The following is a 19,500-nucleotide window of genomic DNA, read 5'->3' as shown; positions in this document are numbered from 1 at the left end:
AAGGTGACGATTTTGACAAAATAAGTTTATTTCGCTTCACTTCATTTTGGCCGAAACCTCACATTTTTCTGTTTAAGTTTTTTTGGCTGAAAAAAAAAAAACCCCAACCCAAAAATCCCCCCAAACCAACCCAAAATGCAAAGAACCACATCACTACGCCCTCTGCCAGAGGTGACCGAGGGGCTCCAACTCCCCTTGGGCCATGGAGCTGAGGGAGCCTCTGCAGCACCCCCCAAAAATCCCCTCTGCATCCCCCCAGTCCCCAGCCACGATTTGGCCCCCAAAACCAAGCCCTTGAACCCCCCAAATCCGAGCCCTGTAGGAAACGCTCGTGGCTCTGAATGCCCGAGGGTTTTACTCAACCTTCTTAATTTTTGTTGGATTTTCTCCTCCTTTCCTGATGTTTTTTTGTGTGTTTTGTTTTTTTTAAATTAATTTATTTATAGATATATTTTAAAAAAGCAATAGTCCTTTGGTCCCTAAACTCTAAGGAATGATATGACTCTGAAACAAGTAATCCTATGTCCCTGTGCCAGTGACAAGCAGGGGAAGCGTGTGTCCCGCCACCCTGCTCCATGGGATATATATATATATACTTATTTATATATATCTTCTATAAGTCCAACATACTTTGATCCTTCTTCTTCTTTTTTTTTTTTTTTTTTTTCCCCCAATGCAGGGAAAAAGGAAAATCTTGCCGTTTTTCTTTATTTTCCAAACAAACATCTTCCAGGTGAAGTGCCCGAGGCTGGTCCCGTCCCACCGGCTTTGGTTTAAGAATCCATTTGGAGCCTCTTTTCCACGTTTCTCCTTGGAAATCGGTAGCAGCAAATGAGTGCTTTAAAAAAAAAAAAAAAATCCAAAAAACAAATGATGGCCCAGCTGCCTGGAGCCATCGCCTTGCTCCCAGTGAGGGATCCAGTGAGTCCCGGCGAGCGGCCGGCGGCGAATCGCAGCCCTGGCACCGCATCGCTCCCCTCTTTCCTTGTCTTCCTCTCATGCCCGTTAAACAACAAACAAGACCAGTTTGGGAAAAAATTCAAAAAGGAAAAGCTACAACCAAAACACTCTCTTCTTTGCCATTTTCTCCTTCACCTCCTCCTCTTCCTCCACCAGGATGCTTTGCAAAGAAAGAGAGTTACGGGTTTGGATACTGCACTTGGGGAAGGGGAAAGTCGTCAGACACTGCAGGACGTCCGACCTGAAAGAGAAGGAAAAGGTTGTCAGCCTGCTTGTGGGGGAGGCACCCAGATCCACTGGGTGGTGCCAGGCAGTGCAGAGACCCCCGCACACCCTTGGGGGTGTAGCACTAACACTCCACGCCCTCCATGCCCCCAGGCCAGGCCCCTCACCTCTCCGCAGGCTGAGCTGGGGTCAGTAGGGTCTGTTGGCGTCTTTCGGCCGCTTTAGCTGCACTTTTAGCCTCTTCATGCCGATCTGGAAGCCATTCATGGCCTGAATGGCCGCCTGAGCACTCGTCGGATTGTCAAAACTGACGAAACCTGACGGGGAGGGACACAGGGGCTTGTCACCACACACATCACAGGCAGCTGCTTGCCTCAACCAGGCACTGAAATCCTGCAGGATGCTCCTGGTCTGGGAGTGCTAGGAGAGGGAGTCCTGAGGTAACATCACAGCCCCAGGCTGCAGGGGAATGGGTGACAGTGATGGCACCTGCAGGGACACTGAGATCTGCAGGGACACTGAGGTGACAGGGCTGCAAGGACAGCAGCATAAGAGGGTCCACAGGACACTGGAGTCATCTGCAGGGACACTATGGGATGGGATTTGTGAGGTGACAGGGTCTGTTAAAGTGATAGGGGCTGCAGGGACACTGAGGTGATGGGGTCTGTGGGAACACCAGGATGGGATGTGTGGGCTCAGGGCACATCTGGAGGTCAGGTCTGCAGAGACCCTGAGGTGACAGAGCCTCCAAAAACACCACAGTGAAAGAGTCTATGGGGACACCAAGCTGACAAGGTCTGTGGGGACACCAAGGTCTGTGAGAGGGAGATACAGATCCCTGAGCTGGGGGCATAGGGGAGAGCTGGACCCCAAGCAAGGGACAGCGGGGAAACAGGGACATCTGAGCTGGAGACTAGAGAAAGAGAGATCCCCAAGATGGGATGTTTGAGAGACAGACTCCCAAGCAGAGACTTCAGGGAGAGATGGATTTCTGAGATGGAGATGCTCTGAGCTGGGCTGTCAGCAAGAGCCAGACTCCCAAGCTGGGAAGACTGGGGAGAGCCAAGCCCTTGAGCTGGGGTTTGGGGAGACAAAGACCAACTGAGCCAGAATATTAAGAGAGCTGGACCTCCAGGTTGGAGACCAGAGAGAACGGGACTCTGGAGCTGGAGACTGGCAAGAGCTGGCATGTCGAGGAGAGTCATATATTTAAAATGAGATGCTGAAGAGAGCCTGACCCCTGAGTTAGGGATGCTGAGGAAGAGACAGAGCTCCAAGCTGCAATGTTAAGGATAGCTGGAACCTTGAGCTGGGAACTGAGAAGAGCAGGAGCCCTGAGCTAGGACACCAGGGAGAGCCACACCCCAGGACTTACCAAAGCATTTACTCTGGTTGGTGGCACGGTCCACAAAGACTTTGGCAGAGATGACGTTGCCGAAAGGCAAAAACATCTGCGTGAGCTCCGCATCCCCGAACTCCTGGGGCAGGTGATAAATAAACAGGTTACAGCCCTCGGGACCTGGGTGACACACAAAGGACAGGACATGTCAGCTGCGAGCTGGGGTCACCCCAGGGGACACTGAGGAGCCACTGGCCCCACGTGGGGTGACTCCCACCCCTCACCTTCTCTCTGCTGCTGTGGGATGAGGGGCGCTTGCTGGGGAAAGGCTTGGCTGATGGGAGCGTAGGCAGTGGGATATGCTGCTGGAAGAGAGAAACAAGAAGCTGAGGCCACAGCACCAGCCCCAGCCACGGAAAGGGCTGGGACAGGCATGTCCCCTGCTGCCACCTTGTGATCAAGGGGCCTCTCCTGCCCCACGACTGCTGGCTCTGCCTTTCCCACCCCTCCTGACACACTGGGGATGTGGGAACAGCTCTCCTGGGAGGGATGCTGGTGATAGCAGTAATATGGCCTCAAGGCTGAGGAAAGATGATATTTTGGTTGAAAAACCCCAAAGATTTGGGGTTCAAAACTTGATTTTCTGTTGCAAATCTGGACACTGCTGTCAATGCTCCTAATTAAATGCTGGGCTTGACATATTTACACATCCCTCCCACCCCTCCATGGCCCATGTCCTTGGCTATCAGATTTGGTCATGTGATGAAAATCCAAAGACTTTTGGTGTCTTAGTGTGGAGCTGGCCCTCTGTCACCTCCCAAATCTCACCCTCTCCTCTCGATACCACTGCCAGGGCTTTCCCACAGAATTCTCTCAGCCCCATGGGTATTAAAATTCACTTTGCACCATCCAAAACTTGCATGGGGGGCCATGACAGGAGCCAGTGGGATGAGGGAATGGGGCTTTCATCAGCATTGCCACCCTGGAGTTCCTGCCATGGCACAGCACCTGGTGCTCTCATCATGAATCTGTGCCCAAATACGCTGCCCCAGTTCAATGTTCAACCCCAAGGTGATGTTCACTTCCCAAAAATAAGAGTGAGGAGCAAAGAGAGGAGAGAGGGAAGGAGTGGGAAGCAAAGTTTGAGACCTGCATAGTGCTGCATGCCGGCGTAGGCCTGCTGAAGGGGATCTGCCACCGTGGGGCTTTGAGCTGGGAAGAGAAGAGAAAGAAGAAGGAAGACAGAATAAGCCAGAGAAAGACAGGGATGCATGCACAGCTCCCACGGGAAAGGGCTCCTGACCAAGTGCCACCATGGAGGGGCAGAGCTGCTCCCTGCCTGAATTCCCTCCTCCCGGCAGTGCTGCCACGGGAGCACATGGCTGATTCATCCAGCACCTTCCTGGGATGGGGAGCACCCCTTAGGCATCGTGCATGAGCCAAGCACAGTCCCCCAGCCCCAGGCTGTACCTGGGTAGGGATGGATGCCGTTGGTGTAGATGGTCTCGGAGGCAGGCTGCCCGTTGGTCTGGGGCGGCAGCGGGCTGAAGCCATTCACCCCAATGGGCGTGGCGATGCTGGGCACCGGCGCTGTGCTGATCCCTGGAGGGGTGCTTGTACCTGCAGGAGCACGGCGTCAGGGCTGGCATCACCCCCAGACTGGCTCCTAAGGATGCCAAGGGGCTAATGTGGGGTCCTACCTGAAGAGGGGGTGAGGGGGGCGGCCACCAGCCCGCTGACATTGAAGGCGGCCATTTGCTGCATCTGGGCGGCAGCGATGGCAGCCATGGGGTTGAGGCAGGTGCCCTGCGCGGCCGCCATCAGCGCTGCCTGCTGCTGCATGATCTTTGAGAGGGAAAGGGGGAAAGGGGACAGAGAATAAGAGGCAGAGAGAGGGAGAGAGAGGGGAGGGTAAATCAGCATCTCTGCTTTGGATGGGTTCAGAGGGATAAATGCCACCCAGATCCAGGGACAGAACTCTTGGTCGTGTTGAACATGGGACCACTGAACCCTACAACCACCCTCGGCTATGGGGATGAAGCCCTGCATCTGCCCTTAAACAGAGATACACCAGCCCTGCCAGGCATCCACACCCCCTGGCACTGGTGCTTTCATGGGCCAAACCAACCCCTCCACCCAAGGGGGTCCCCCAAAGCCCCGGTCTGCAGCAGCTCCTACCGCTTGCGTGTAGGCCCCGTAGGCGCCAAACTGGATGGTCATGGGGTTGAAGATGCCCAGCTGCCCTGCCATCTGATGCATCCTCCGCAGGGTCCGCTCCTTATCCGTGTCTGCAAACTTCACCACCAGGCTGGACGAGGCGCCCTGAGGTGGGGGGAAGATGGGGCTAATGGTGGTACCACAGCAATGCCCCCAAACTGTGCACCCGCTGTGGGTGTGGCTCGCAGCGTCTGCAGCATCCTCAGCCCTGGGGACACCGCCCAGCTTGGCAGCAGCAACCAGTGATCGATGTGAGGTTCAATTATAGCCAGTTTTTCTCCCCAGTGGCAACTCCCCAACCTCTGCTTCCTTTCCCCTTCCTTGTCCACAATTCTGATCTTCAGCATTAATTAAACTGCTCCTTTCTCTAGCATGGAGAGAATTAGCCCCATGATCCCACCTCTGGGTCTTAGCATCCTGGCAAGGAGGGACCTGGGGTGGTATGGCCAACAAATTGCAGTCTGTAGGATTTTGATGCAATTAGACTGAGGATCAAATTAGTGGATGATTGGATTAAGCAGGCAGCATGGGGTCAGCTGGGGCAGGGTGCAAGCCTGGCACTTACCGGCATGGTTTGGCTGCCGTGCAGGCTGTTGATGGCAGCCTGTGCCTCAGCGTGGCTGCCATATTTCACAAAGGCACAACCTAAGAGAACAGAGGGAACATGGGACAGGTTGGATTTGGCCATTGTGGGTCTACTGAGGGTGCCTATCCAGTGCCCCAAACCCACCTTTGCTGGCTCCATCAGGCCCTCGGAGGATGGTGCATTCCTCAATCTGGCCAAAGGGCTCAAAGAGGCGGCGGACGTCGTCCTCGCTCTGCTGCTTCCCCAGCATGCCCACAAAGAGCTTCCTGTCTTCTAAAAACAAAACCAAGCCCATCGGAGTGGGAGGTCTCTCATCATCCCAACCCCTCCTCATAAATGGTGTATGGAGGGGAAGGAGCCAAGTGACATCAGAGGGAGGGAGCGACACCGATCCCACGGAAAAGGAGCTGGGCTTATCATCTCCGTCCTATAGAAAACTCAGGGTGGGAAAACCTCTCCTGTGGGGAAATTGCTGAGGGATGAATCCTGGAAGAGCCATTGCTTTAGGAAGTGGAGCTGGGGCTTTTCCCAGGGATGAGGGGGCTGGCTCCCCCAGCACTGGGGCAGGATGCGGTGGAACAAAGAAAACCCACAAACTAGAGGTGATCACCCTCGTGTGATCGACTCGCAGAACAGCCCGCAGCCTCCAGCCGTGCCCAGGGGACATCAATAACCCAAACACAAGAGAAGGGATAGTAAATAATGAGAATTTCATGATTATTACCAGCATCTGTCTTGTGCGGCCGCGTGCTCCCGCCGCACGCTAATGGCATTTGACAAAGGAAATAAGGTGCCCTGTCAAGAGCGTTGCTGGGGAAATAAATAAATAATGGCAGGAGACGATGAATGCTTTGTCCATTAAGGTACCAGGAAAATTAGTTAAGGGAATAGGGCTCGTGTGCTGTCTGGTTAAACATAAACCACCTCCCAGGGGGAGTGGGCTGGACAGCCCAGTGTTGCCTCCTGGGTGAGGGGGCTGGAGACAGGAGCCCCAGCTCACCCATCGATTTTTAATCCTTCACCAATTATGCTTGGTAAGTGGGTAATCTATTTGCCAGGTCCCTCTGGGATGTGCTGGGACCAGCTCCCACTCTGTTTAAGAACAGGGTTTGGATAGGGGGGATCTACCCCAGCTATCCTGTCAAGTGCAGGCGGCCCCACAGGAGCATCCTGCATGTTCGATGGTGCCTACCTGCCCAGCAACACAACAGATGTGGGATTTTGACCCAATTCCTGCAATTCTGTTCAAATGATCACCTCAGCCTGGCAGTGCCACAGCCTGATGAGTGGCGAATGCTCATAGAGAATTTGAGGGGGTGGTAGTTTGAGAGGGGCTCGGGCCACATGTAGTCAACTCTTTCCCTAGGATCCCCACAGGCAGCTCTGGAGAGGGAATTGCATTGTTTGGTAAATTAAGGTGGTGAGGGTGAGCAGCTGACTGCTGCTCTGCACCCCAAGATGTTCGGATGCTTGTAGTATGATTTTAGGACATTCCCAGGATGACATCAGGATGTTCCCCTCAGCTGACCAGACAAGAGAGAATGTGGCATTTGCTCTGCACCCTCGTTTGGGTGCCACCAGCAAAGGCAGCTCCTTTCCTGGATTCCTCTGCAAACCAACCTTCCCACAGCAGCCCTCGTGATGCCACCATGTCCCCTATCACCTCCTGTGTGACTCTGTGCCCTCCTGCCAGAATTGGGGACCTACCTCCTCGGCCCTCGCTGTCGGCCGGCTTCACCTGGATGGGGCGGTTCATCTGCAACACAAGTGAGAGCGGGTGGTCAGTGTGGTGACCCCTGAACCCCTTCTATGGGGAACAGCAGGATTTGGCCAATGACTGGCACTGGGAGCTGGGGAAAAGGGGAGGGACCTGCATGAACAGATCTGGGGCTTGTGGCCACAGCAACCCGGGGATGCCACGTGCAAAGAGCAATGCTCCGGCCCTGGCTATGGGCACCCAGTGCTGCAGGCACCCGCGGGGCAGCCAGTGCCAGGCTTGGCCGCCTGCCCGCTTTCCTCGACTGCAAAGGACTGCAGAGGCAGCAGCAGCACCCCGCTGGCCCTGGCCCCTCTGGCACCACTGCACTCCTTTTCCCAAACCTCACCCAAATTTGGCCTCCTCCTCATCACCGCCGTGTGCATCCACGAGCGTGACACCCGTCTGCAGCAGACACGCTCGGATGGCAGGCACATCCCTGGCCTGCTGCCCCATGGAGCCATTTCTCCTCCTCTCTCCCCCTCCTTTTTCCCCTCCTTTAGCCGAAAAATGCAACAATTATGGCCGTTTCCATGGCAACAAGCGTGCTTCCCCCACGATGCTGCGGAGCCCGAGCCATGTGCTCGATGGGGTCGCCACGGCAACGGCGAGATGTCACACATGACAGCGCGGGGGTGCGCACACGAACACACCTTGAGCACACACAGGGACAGGCGCCCCCACGTGCGTGTGCACCCTCATCCCAGGGACCCCCACTGCACCCCTGGAAGGGGTTCCTAAATTTTTGGGGCTGGGTGGGGGCAGAGCCAGTCTCCTCCACATCAGGGTGAGGAAGAGGATGGGCAAGAGAGAAGAGGAGGGAGGTTGCCACAGCAACTGCCTCGTCTCCAGGGAAACGTGGAGAGAAATGTCAGCGCAGAGCTGGGGATGGTCCAGGGAAGGGATTGAGTCCCCAGAAGTCATGGGGTGACACAGGATGGCACCGAGGGACACCTCACGGTGTCACCCATTATGTCACCAGTCCCCCAAACATCCACCCACCTTGGGCAGGCTTTGGTTCCCCCCAAACTCAGGAGGCTATGACAGCACCCAGACCCTAAACCCAGAACCCTGCTTTCATGCACATCCCTGCCACGGCCAGGAGGAGGGAGCCTCATTTTGGGGTGGCTGCCCCCCTCCACTGACCCACCAGCCCCATTTACCAGCACGATGGCCTTTGATGGAATAAATTTCCCATGGCTGCTGCTGTATGCTTAATGTAATAAACCCAGTGAGGATGATTTAGAATAACATTTACGGAGCCGCAGAGTGTCATTTTGATGTGTCTCCCGTCTCCGCTCGCCGGTTATTAAACTGTATTGATTCCCCGGGAGCGGCTGATGTTTATAAATGTCAGCCCTCGGGGACCAGCTAACCTACCCCAGGGCTGCCACACCGCTCTGAGGAGAAATTGTCCTGGCTCGTAGACACCCCCAGAAGGGGGTTTTGGCACCCTTGGCATTGCCATGTGGCCACCACAGGGTGCTCAGTGACCCCCTGTGGCACCCAGACCTTCTGGTTGTCCCCACAGCACCCCTGCACCGTCTCCACACAGCTCTCTCCATCCTCCTACACTAAACAGTCACCCAGGCATTTTCTCCTGCTCCTGACACCCACCCGCCCACCCTGCAACACCCATCCATCCATCCATCCATCCTGAACACCCACACAATCACCCACACACCCATCTTCCCCCAGGATTCATCCAGCCATACTCCAACACCTATTCCCATAGCATCCATCCATCCCCATAGAACCCATCCACATCCCCAACACCCACCCTAACATAACACTGCATCCATCCATATCCCCACCATCCATCCCCATATTCCCATCCATTCCCATAGCATCTATCTATATTGCAAAGACCCTCTATCCACCCCCAATACCCACCCATCCGCCCAACACCCATCCATATTCCCAATACCAATCTATCCCTGTACCACCCATACATCTGCCCATCCATCTCCCTCCCATCTTGCAACCATGCACCTTTCCACTGCTACAGCATCCATCTATCTATTCATCCATCCCCAATTCCTAGCCATCTCCCACACCCCAAGGACACAGTGACACCCTGCTTGGGATGCTCCAGCACCCACCATCACCAGCAGTCCATAAAGCCCCAGCTACCCCAGTGGCCAAACCACTGGTGTTCTACAGTACAGAGGATCATCAGCAGTTGCTAAACCATCTCCTGACTGTTCAGGCACTGTCCCCCACCCAAATTCAGAGCCCCCCAAGAGCCTGGGTATCAGAGAGAGCCAACCCATAGAATCACTGCCTGGGGATGTGCCCAGTGGGACAGGGGCACTTCCTTGGTATCACTTTACTCTTCCTTGTCCCCACAACCAACAGACAGAAGATCCACCAGGTCAACATGCACCCAAATGAGGTGTAGGTGACAGGTGACACTGGAGCAGTGAGTGCCCACGGGAGCTTCATGTCCATGCCACCTCAGAGAGATAGGAGTCGAGATACTGGCAGTCACTCATCATGGGAACACCTTCACAGAGCCCTGGCCCACAAAGCCAGTCTGGGGACAGCCACACCACTGCACAACCCTGCACATGCATGACCACCCTGGCACACTCTGCACGTGCCCACACACCTCTGAACACAACCACAGACCCACAGGCAGCACCCCCCAAGCACACCCACCCCCAATGCCCCCGGCACAGCCGTACGCCTCCAGAGCCACACTCCTGTGCCGCACACACCACTGTCCCAGAACCACTGCACACCCACGTGTGCCATGCACCACCACACACAGCCCTGCAGGCACCTCGACAGCCCCAGTGTGTGTGCCATGCAACACTCACAGAGCCATCCCTGCTGCCATGGATCACACACAACCACAGGCATGCACAGCCAGCGCCGGGGATACAATGCCCCCTGCCTCAGTTTCCCGCTGTAGCAGCAGGACCCACAGTGGCTCAGACATGATGGGCACTGACATCCCATTCCCACAGGCACCGTGCATGGTGCCCAGTGCAACACCTACGCACACCTGCACTCCCTGTCACAGCCCGCGTGCCCACACACCCCCGGCCCATGTGCACCCACACCCTATCACCATCACCGAGGGCAAAGACACCCTGAGCTCCTCTTCCCACACACACAGACACCCACGTGCTTGCATACCCACCAACATCCACCTGCACACACCCGGGGGTCAAAGCCATAACCCTGCCAATGCACACACCCCTCCCTGCACTGCCTGCGGGTGCAACACCCCCAAGTGCTGCCCCTTGCACACCTGCACCACATGCACACACACGCAAACCTGCGGTAGAAAAATACACCCTCCAGCCAGCACACACACCCCAAACCCATCACTGAGAGCAGATACACCTCCTCACCATGATCCTCCATCCCTGCCTGCAAACACCCCCCCCCCGCCGGCCCCAGCATTTCCGGGTGCCAGAACACCTTCCTCGCCTACACCCACACCACACACAGCCTCCCTGGCTCCAGATACAGCTGCCGACACCCTAGCCTTCCCTGTGTGCAGATACACTCTCTCGGCCACAGCACAGATATGCACAACCCCCATCCCTAAGTGCAAATACACCCTCATCACCAACAATCACCCTGCCAACACATGCACCCCATCCCTGGGTGCAGATACACCCTGCACAGCAACACTTACACCCACACACCCCATCTGTGGGTGCAGATACATCCCCTCAGCAAAAGCCCTCCAGCCCCATTCTTCTGTGCAAATACACCCTCCCTACCAACACTCCTCCATCTCCAACACCCATCCCTGGAAGCAGATACACCCTGTCACCAACACTCCCAATCCTCATTTCTTCGTGCAGATACACCCTGCAACACCCACACCCGACGACCCCATCCCGGGGAGCAGATACACCTCTCCACCAAAACCCCTCTATCCTCATCCCTCTGTGCAGATACGCCCTGCTCACCATCAACACCCCTCCATGACCATCCCCAGGAGCAAGGATCCACACCCTCGCCATCACCCCCACTCCCATACAGCATCCCCGGGAGCAGATACTACCCTTTGCCATCACCCACATCCCTCCTACATCCCCCCCGGTGCAGCTCTCCCACCCCGGGGGGAGCGGAGGCTGCCGGGCGGTGCCGGGCCGTGCCGGGCCGGGCGGAGGCGGCGGCAGACAAAGGCGGGGCCCTACCTCGATGCAGAGGATCTTGGAGCCGGCGGGCACCCACAGCACGGGCGGCCGCGGTCCCGGCGCCGGCACCTGCGGCAGCTGCATGGCCGGACCGGCCGGACCGCCGGCCCCACCGAGGCGGTTCGGCTGAGCTCGGCTGCGCTCGGCTCCACCCGAGGCGGCTCGGCCGTGCTCGGCTTAGCTCGGTTTAGCTCGGCAAGGCCGGGCTCGGATGGGTTGGGTTCGGCTAGGCTCGCCGGGATCGGGTTCGGCTCGGCTGGATTCGGCTGGGCTCGCGCAGCGGCGCGCGGGGGGGGCGGGGCACAGGGCGGAGCGGCTGCAGCCCCGCCGAGCCGAGCCGAGCCGGGCCGGGCCGGGGGCGGGGCCTCATCGCTGACACGCCCATCATGTTCTGGACACGCCCCCGGTCCCCCGACACGCCGGGGGCGGGGCCTGAGTGGGGCGGGGGGCGAGGGTGGGAACACGGGGGCTGCGCAGGTACAGGGCGTCAGCAGGTACAGAGGTGTGAGTACAGGTACAGGGGAGTGTGCAGGTACAGGGTATGAACAGGGACAGGTGCGAGCGCAGGTAGATGTGTGTGAGCAGGGGGGAGCACAGGTAGAAGTGTGTGAATACACGTACAGGGGATGCATAGATAGGGGGTGAGCACAGGTACAGGTGATATGAGCAGGTAACAGGGTATGTGAGCACAGATATAGATGTGCAAGGTACAATGGGTATGAGCAGGTTCAGAGGGTGAGCACAGGTACAGGAGGGATGCACAACTATTCAGGGGTGTGCACAGGTAGAGGGGTTGTACATAAACACACACGGGTGTGCTTGTGTGCACAAGCAGATAGATGTGCACAGAGGTGTGCTCACAGGCACTCATGGGTGTGTACACAAGTGTGTACACATGGGTGTGTGCAGGCACAGAAAGGGTGCTCAGGCACAGGCAGGTGTCATCACCTGCATGGGCACAGAAGGGGTGTGAGCTCAAGCACACAGTCCCCTGCATTGCTGTGTGCACACACACAGAAATGGACACAGTGTGAGCCCCTGTGGGGCGGGTGCCTGCATGACTGCGTCCACACCCGTGCTGTCACACACACACCCCCAGCCCAAAGGGAGTGGCCATGGCAGTAGCTGTACATACACACGTGTGCCTGATGAGGACCACCAGGCAGGGCCTGACCCCAGCCCCATTTTGGCTGCCAAGGAGGGCTGGTTAACTCTCGAACCTACTGAAGCATGGCCCCACTGATGAGAGCACGGCTCAGGAAGCCACATCCCCGCAAACCTCTCCCCCCTCTGTCAGCTCCACACACACAGAGCAGGGATTGATATTCATGGGCCCCGGCTCTTTCCCCAGCCAACCCGCGGGCCTATTGATTTTTATTTAGGCGAATAATTAAATATTTATTTTCACTTTGTTAAGCTCGGGAGGTCGGAGCCCACAGAAAGCGCAACAGCACGTGGGCGGCTGGAAAATCGATGCCTCGGTTTGCGGCCGCTGGAAGTGGCTCCCGTGCCTCAGGGAGGTGTCACCAGCCCCCGCCCTGGCTCACCCCAATCCCCCGGTATCATTTAAGACTTCCATGCCTTGGGGAAGTGTCACCAGGTGCTGCTCCAGCTCAACTCGACCCCCGGGTGTCACTTACCCCTGGCAGTGTCTTCTGCTCATGCAGGGCACTCTGTGCCTTCAGTGCGGAGTCACGGGCGCAGTAGGTGAGGAAGGCACAGCCTGTGGAGACAGGGAGATAAGATCAGTGTCTGGTCTGGTATTGCCACAGCACCCTGAGCACACAGGGAGTGGTGGCACAGCTGATATGGCACTGTGGTGTCTCAGCATCCTGGCATTCAGCACAGTGATACCCAGCATGCCGGTACTGTGGCATCCAGCACCCCAGCATCATGGTACTTGACACCCTGGCATCCAGAACCCTGCTCCTGTGGTATCCGGCATCCCAGCACTCTGGCACACTGACATGGTGGCATCCAGAACCCCAGCAACCTGGCATGGTGGTATTCAGCACCTCAGCACCACGGTATCCAGCAATAAGCACCCTGATGATCTGGCACCATGGCATCCAGCATCCTGGCACTGTGGCATCCAGCAGCTCAGCATCATGGCATCTACCATTCTGTCACACTGACACTCTGACCCCATGGCATCCAGTATCCAGGTACCCTGGTACTCTACACTCAGATGGGCACACACAGGATCACAGTTCATCCCCAGAACAAGATAGGAGATAGAGCAGCAGGATGAAGGAAGGAGCAAGCGAGGAGCAGGCAGCACACGGGCTGCGGTGCTCTGACCCCAACCCTGGGGAAAGCCACAGGTTTCCAAGTCCTTCAGGAAGCAGATCTCCAGGTGTCAAGGCCGTGTGCTTGTCTTGCCATCACATTTCTCCCAGCCCTAAGCATCCTCCATGGGATGAGATTCATGTGGTCAAGGCGCTCTGGCTGCTTCGACACCATGATGCTTTGGAAATTGGGAATACGCCTGGGGTGAGGTTTTCCCACGCTGACTCACGCTGCCGAGCCACTCGCTCACACAGAGCTGGCAGCAACGAGTGAGCCCTGGGGACAGGGTCCGGTCCTCTTCCCTCAGTCTCTCCTGAAGCATTCCTGGTGCTTGTGCCACCGCTGCGCCTCTCTCTCCCTGAGGGCTCCCCCCAATTTGCTGGGGTCAAATCCAAAAGCATCTGAAAGTGATATTAAAACAGCAGCAAAACAGTTTCCCTTCAACAAAGTAAATATTTAATGAATAAAATTGACATTGATGCATTTTTAATATTGGCACAATTAAATCCGCCAGCTGATTAAGTATTAATAACTCTTAATAAGTACAATCAGCGTGCCTAGGAGGAGAGGGAGCATGGCGGCAGGGCGGGGGATGCTGTGGAATGGGGTCCCTCGGCCGCCTCGGGGTGTTGGGGACAGTGCCCTCACGGAGAGCAAGGAGAGATCCCCCTAGATCAATGCTCTCCCGCTGCGGGTGGGAAGGGGAGATCAGCACAGCAGCTCGCCTCAGTCCCGATGCCATTTCCAGTGTTTACCATCTGTAATTATGTTGGCTTCCTGCTCTTCGCTCTCCTTTCTCTCTTTTTTTCCCCTGTTTTTCCTGCAGGCGACAATGTACACGGTGGCCGGGCATTCTGGAGAAGTTCGGAGGGCTGGCGCAGGAGCGGTTCTGCTTTGGAGGCTTGCCGGGAGGGAGAACGCCATTCAAATTAGAGGAGCATCCGCAATTAAATCACGCGGCTGGGCCGCAGATATTGAAGCCCGCGCTGAGGGAAGTGCTGAGGGGGCCTGGAAGGGTGCAAATCCCATTGATCCAGGCACACAAGCAGCTTCAGAGACACCTGGAGAAATGTTGGAGGCCACAGTGCCAAAAATGGCAGAGTCAAGGCGGCAGCCCCATAGCCGAAGGACATCAACAAGGCAGCAACCACAAACGCCAAGTTTTGGCTTCCCAGGAAAGTCCCAGCAAAGCAGGTGCTGCCTGTGGCACGGGGGCTTGGTGACAGCTTGTGGCTCCTTTCTGGGTGACACCTGGGGTGCCTTGACCCCACTCTGGGGCTGCACACCCCAGCTCTTGGGTGGGGGGCTCCGTGGAGACCTTGGCGGTGCCGATGTGACCCCCTCAGTGTGTCACCATTCCAAGCACTTGTGCCCCACAGCACCTGGGACACAGCACAGACATGGCACGTCCCCATCCATAGTGGGTGCCTGTATCCCAGGGCTGCTCCAACTCCAGGGGTGCACAAAACTCATGTGGGTGTGCTGATGCCAGACGTGTCCCCAAGCCAGGCAGATGCTCTACATTGCTAATGTTGTCCATTGCAGGGCTCCCTGCCCTGTGATGCTCCGATTCCAGGGGTGCCCCCAAGCCAGACAGAACCCTGACCCCTGGTGGATGCTCCCCTCTTCCTCAGACCTACCCCAATTTTAGGAGGGGCATTAATCCAAATGCTTCATAATGGGGTGTTCCCATCTCAGGGTGCTCTACATCAAGGTTGCCTCCAGCTTAGGGGTTTCCCCTCCTTGGGGTGCCCCATATTCACAGATACCCTCCAGATCAAGGGTATCTCCATCTCAGGTGTAACTCAGCTGAGGGGTGCCCTGTATTTGGGCACACCACATCAGGGTGTCCACCTTAGGGGTACCCCCATTTCAGGAGTACATCACCTCGTGAGTACCCCCATCTCAGAGGTGCCCCACACCACTGCCTCCAGCCTCAGGCATACTTTTAGATCATGGGACCCCCCTGCTCCACCTCAGGTTACCTCATGGGTGCCTCTGCCTCAGGGATGTCCCACCTTAGAGGTACCCCTGTTTTGAGATGCTTCATCTCAGGATGTCCCACATCTCAGGGCATCTCAGGGCATCTCACTTCACTGGTGGCCCACACTTAGGTACCAAACCTCAGGTTGTCCCATCTGATGGGAAATCTCATTTCAGGGATGACTTTACCTCAGACATATCCTACCTCAGGCTGTGCCATATCAGCAGCACCTCACACTTGGGTGCCTTTGCCTCAGGGTGTCCCACAGGGTGTCCCACAGGGTGTCTTTATCCTAGGAGTCTCCCTACATGCCAGGGTGCTCCATCTCAGTTTATACCACCACAGGGTTACCACAACTGAGGGGTCCCCACCCTTAGAGCATCCCACCTCAGGGCATCTCACCTGAGGGGTAGCCCTTTGTCAGGATGATCCATCTCAGGCTGTCCCACTTGAGGAGTACCTCACCTCAGGGGCATCCCACCTGAGGGACAGGACCCCTCACCCCCCCATCTCAGTTGGTCCTGCCTCAGGGATGGCCCATACTTAGGTGCCACACAGTGATGTCCCATCTGAGGGGTCCCCAACTCAGCATACTCCACCTCTGGGTGTCCCACCAGAGCAGTATCTCACTGAGGGTGCCCCACACCTCGGGGTATCCTACCAGAGCAGTACCTCACTGAGGGTCTCCCCCACCTCAGGGCATCCTACCAGAGCAGTACCTCACTGAGGGTCCCCTCACACCTCAGGGTATCCTACCAGAGCAGTAGCTCATTGAGGGTGCCCCACACCTCAGGCTGTCCCACCAGTGATAACTCACTGAGGGTCCCCCCCACACCTCAGGGCATCCCACCCGAGCAGTACCTCACTGAGGGTCCCCCACAACACAGGACATCCCACCCGAGCAGTACCTCACCGAGGGTCCCCCCCACCTCAGGCTGTCCCACCAGAACCCCTCACAGGGGTACGGAGGGTCTCCCCCACCCCAGGGTGTCCCACCTCACCTCAGGACAGCCCCACGCCGGGGTGCCCCATGTCAGGGCGTCCCACCCGGGGGATGCCCCGGCCCGCCGCCCCCGCACCTTTGTGCATGCCGGTGAAGCGATCCTTGAGCACGGTGAGCTCGTAGATGCGGCCGAACTCCTCGAAGAGCGGCTTGAGGTCGCTCTCCTCCAGGTTGCGCGGAATCTGCCCCACGAACAGCTTGATGGCGTCGTGGTCCTTCATGGCGATGGCGCCGGGCGAGCGACTCAGCCCGTTCACCCGGCCGCTGTTCGCGGTGCTGAACGCCGCCCCCGCCGCCTCGCCCGCCGCCGCCGCCGCCATGGCCCGTTCCGCGCCCCGCCCCGCCCGACCGGCACCGCTCGGCACCGCCCGGCACCGCTCGGCACCGCTCGGCACCGCTCGGCTCGCCTCGGTACCCTCGGCACCGCCCCGCTCGGCACCTCTCGGCTCGGCTCGGCTCGGCCCGCGCCCGCCAGCGGGCCCGTGACGTCAGCCGGACGGCCCCGCCCAGGGGCGCTGCATTAGCATAATGAGGGGGCGGTGGCCAATCAGAAGCGAGGGGCTGAAAGAGAGGCGGGGCGCGGGCCGGCCCCGCCCACTGCTGCGCCCCGCCGGGCTGACCCCGAGCCCCCCCGCCCGTCACTCCCCCTCGTCCGTCGCCCCCCGTGTCTCCCCATCACCCCCCTCCACCCCCCAGCAGTCCCCGTCATCACCATCATCCTCCCCTCACCCCACCACCAGAATCCCCATCACCCCTTTCATCCCCATTATCCCTATCACCACCATTATCCCCATCATGACCATCATCCTCCTCACCCCCCATTCCCTTCTATCATCCCCATCACCTCCATCATGCTCATCACCTGCCATCACGCCTCATCACTCCCCAACACTCCCGTCCTCCGCATCACCCCGTCTCCCTCCCCATCCCTCCCATCACTTCCTGACCCCCCATCACCCCCTAGTGTCACCCGCACCAACCCCTATCCTCCTCATATCCCCCCAAATACTCCCTCTCCCCTCATCATCCCCATGTCACTCCCCTTCCCCCGTCTCCCCATCACTCCCATCATCCTCCACCACCTCCACTCCCTCACCCCCCTCCATCCCCCTTTTGCCCCCATCATCCCCCCAGCCCCAGTCAGGGCTGGACAAGGAGCTGAGCAGCCTCCCACCTTCCCCCTGCAGCCCTCTGGCAGCCTCCAGACTGAAACCCTTTCTGTTTCCCACCTCAGAGCAGGGTTTAAACACACAGAAGAGGCTCAAAAGGGGTGAATTTGAGCACTTGTTGAGTTTTTCACCTCAATGAACCCCAAACTGCCCCTGTTGCCCCCCCGGGGATTCCCCATAATGGAAAGGAGGGAAGCGTTTCCCTCCTGCATCCCACGTCACCCCGAAAGATCTGTAATTAGACTGAGCAGCTTTAATACCTGGTGCTGTCGTTAATTAATTAATTAGTCCCAAAGCAGCAGCCAGGTGGGGGGGAGGCCTGGCTTCCCCAGTGTGCTACCTCATGTGTGTAGAGGCTTGAGAGTGTGGGAAGGGGTGTGTGTGCAACTGTGAACATGTGTGTGTGAGCAAGTGTGCAAGTTTACACAAATGTGCATATATGCTCAAGCATGTGCAAGCACACACAGGTGCTGCAAGGGCACACACACGTAAGTACATGCAAGCACATGTGGCTACAGGCCTGTGAGTCTGGACAATGATGTGTGGGGGCATTTGCATGTGTGTGCAAGTGTGTGTAGGAATGTATGGGCTTGCAAGGAACCATAGGCACACATGTGCAATGACCTATATGCACATGTGTAGTAGGACTCCCTAGCTCATGACTGCAAGTGTGTGTATGTGCACGTGAGTCCAAGTATGTGCATGAGGGCAAGGACACACATGCATGTGTATGCAAGGATCCTTATGGACATGTGTGTATGCATGCAAGGACCTATATGCACATGTGTGCAAGTTTGTGCATGAGTGTGCAAGGACCCACGTGTGTGTGAGCAAGTGCATTTGTGCATGGGTGTGAGTGCACACATGCAAGGGCCCTTAATGCACATGTGTTCAATGACCCTTATGCACGTGTGTGAGGACCCAAAACCAGGTGTGTGCAAGTGCATGCACGTGTTCACAAGCACACACACACTGCACACCACACAAATGTGTTTACAAGCACACACACACATTGCCCACACGCTTACAAGCACACACCCCATGCACACACATCTTTACAAGCACACACATGATGCACACAGGTGCCTGCCACTGCAAGCACGTCCCAATAAACTCCCCTGGCTGGTGGCAGTGCCCACGGGTGGGTTTGGGACGCGTGGAGCACAATCCTGCTGGAATCCGGGGGCTTGGCGGCTGCTCCTCGCCGCCGCTTGGGTTTATTTTTAAACCCGTTGGCCCCGAGTGATTCACACGCTGCCTGTTCCCTGTTCCCTGCTCCCCGGCAAGTTTTACACGACCAAAATAGATGTTCTGGAAGGAACGGGCACCCGGCAAAGCCGTGGTGAGGAAAGCAGGGTGCTTCCGGGATCCCGGCCCGGCCCAGGCTGCAAACGTCACTGAGCCACCTCCAGGATAGTGGTTTTGGGAGGATGCAGGTGCACATACCCTGGGAAATGGGATTATGGGTGATGTTTGACCTGGATCACAGGCTTCAGTGGAAGGTGCAATGCTGGAGGGGTTCTCCATGGGTATCCCAAGCCTTGGGGGCTCTCACACCTGGCTATGGGGGAAAGGGCCCAGCAAGGCAGAAGGGTAGGTGGAATGGGGCAGGGAGCTGGGATAGGGTGGTGAAGAGCCTCTCTTGCAGAGCATCATCTGTGGGAACAGAGCACCCTTCCCAGGGCCAGGGTCTTGCTTGACCCATCCCTGCTGGCAGCAGCTCCCTGCAGTGACAAAAGCACCCAGCCAAGGTAACACGCTACAGCATGATGGGGAAAAAAAAAAGGAAAAAACTCTGACTTTTAAAAA

General features: G+C 57.2%; 1 protein-coding gene across 10 annotated transcripts; it reads right to left on the bottom strand.

Moving 5' to 3' along the window:
- On the bottom strand, window positions 1–16,856 carry CELF6 (CUGBP Elav-like family member 6; the record flags this gene model as incomplete). 10 transcript variants are annotated; one of them, XM_079318391.1, is made up of 13 exons in its annotated part: window positions 9–1,201; window positions 1,353–1,502; window positions 2,561–2,704; window positions 2,809–2,886; window positions 3,674–3,736; window positions 3,995–4,144; window positions 4,225–4,369; window positions 4,703–4,846; window positions 5,307–5,386; window positions 5,472–5,600; window positions 7,035–7,083; window positions 12,887–12,969; window positions 16,599–16,856. In XM_079318391.1, the coding sequence occupies 12 exons, from the start codon at window positions 16,840–16,842 to the stop codon at window positions 1,375–1,377; spliced, it is 1,437 nt and encodes a 478-aa protein (XP_079174517.1). In that variant the 3' UTR covers window positions 9–1,201; window positions 1,353–1,374. The 10 variants fall into 10 exon arrangements, with proteins under 10 accessions (XP_079174521.1, XP_079174517.1, XP_079174515.1 ...); XM_079318389.1 differs by having other exon boundaries at window positions 70–1,201; window positions 2,809–2,889; window positions 16,599–16,842; XM_079318392.1 differs by having other exon boundaries at window positions 70–1,201; window positions 2,809–2,889; window positions 5,472–5,597; window positions 16,599–16,841.
- Window positions 16,857–19,500: the final 2,644 nt, after the last annotated feature.

This window comes from Erithacus rubecula (assembly GCF_903797595.1).
Source record: "Erithacus rubecula genome assembly, chromosome: 14".
Taxonomy (NCBI): Eukaryota; Metazoa; Chordata; class Aves; order Passeriformes; family Muscicapidae; genus Erithacus; species Erithacus rubecula.
The sequence above is the reverse complement of the archived record's forward strand: the minus strand, read 5'-3'. Positions and strand labels throughout refer to the sequence as shown.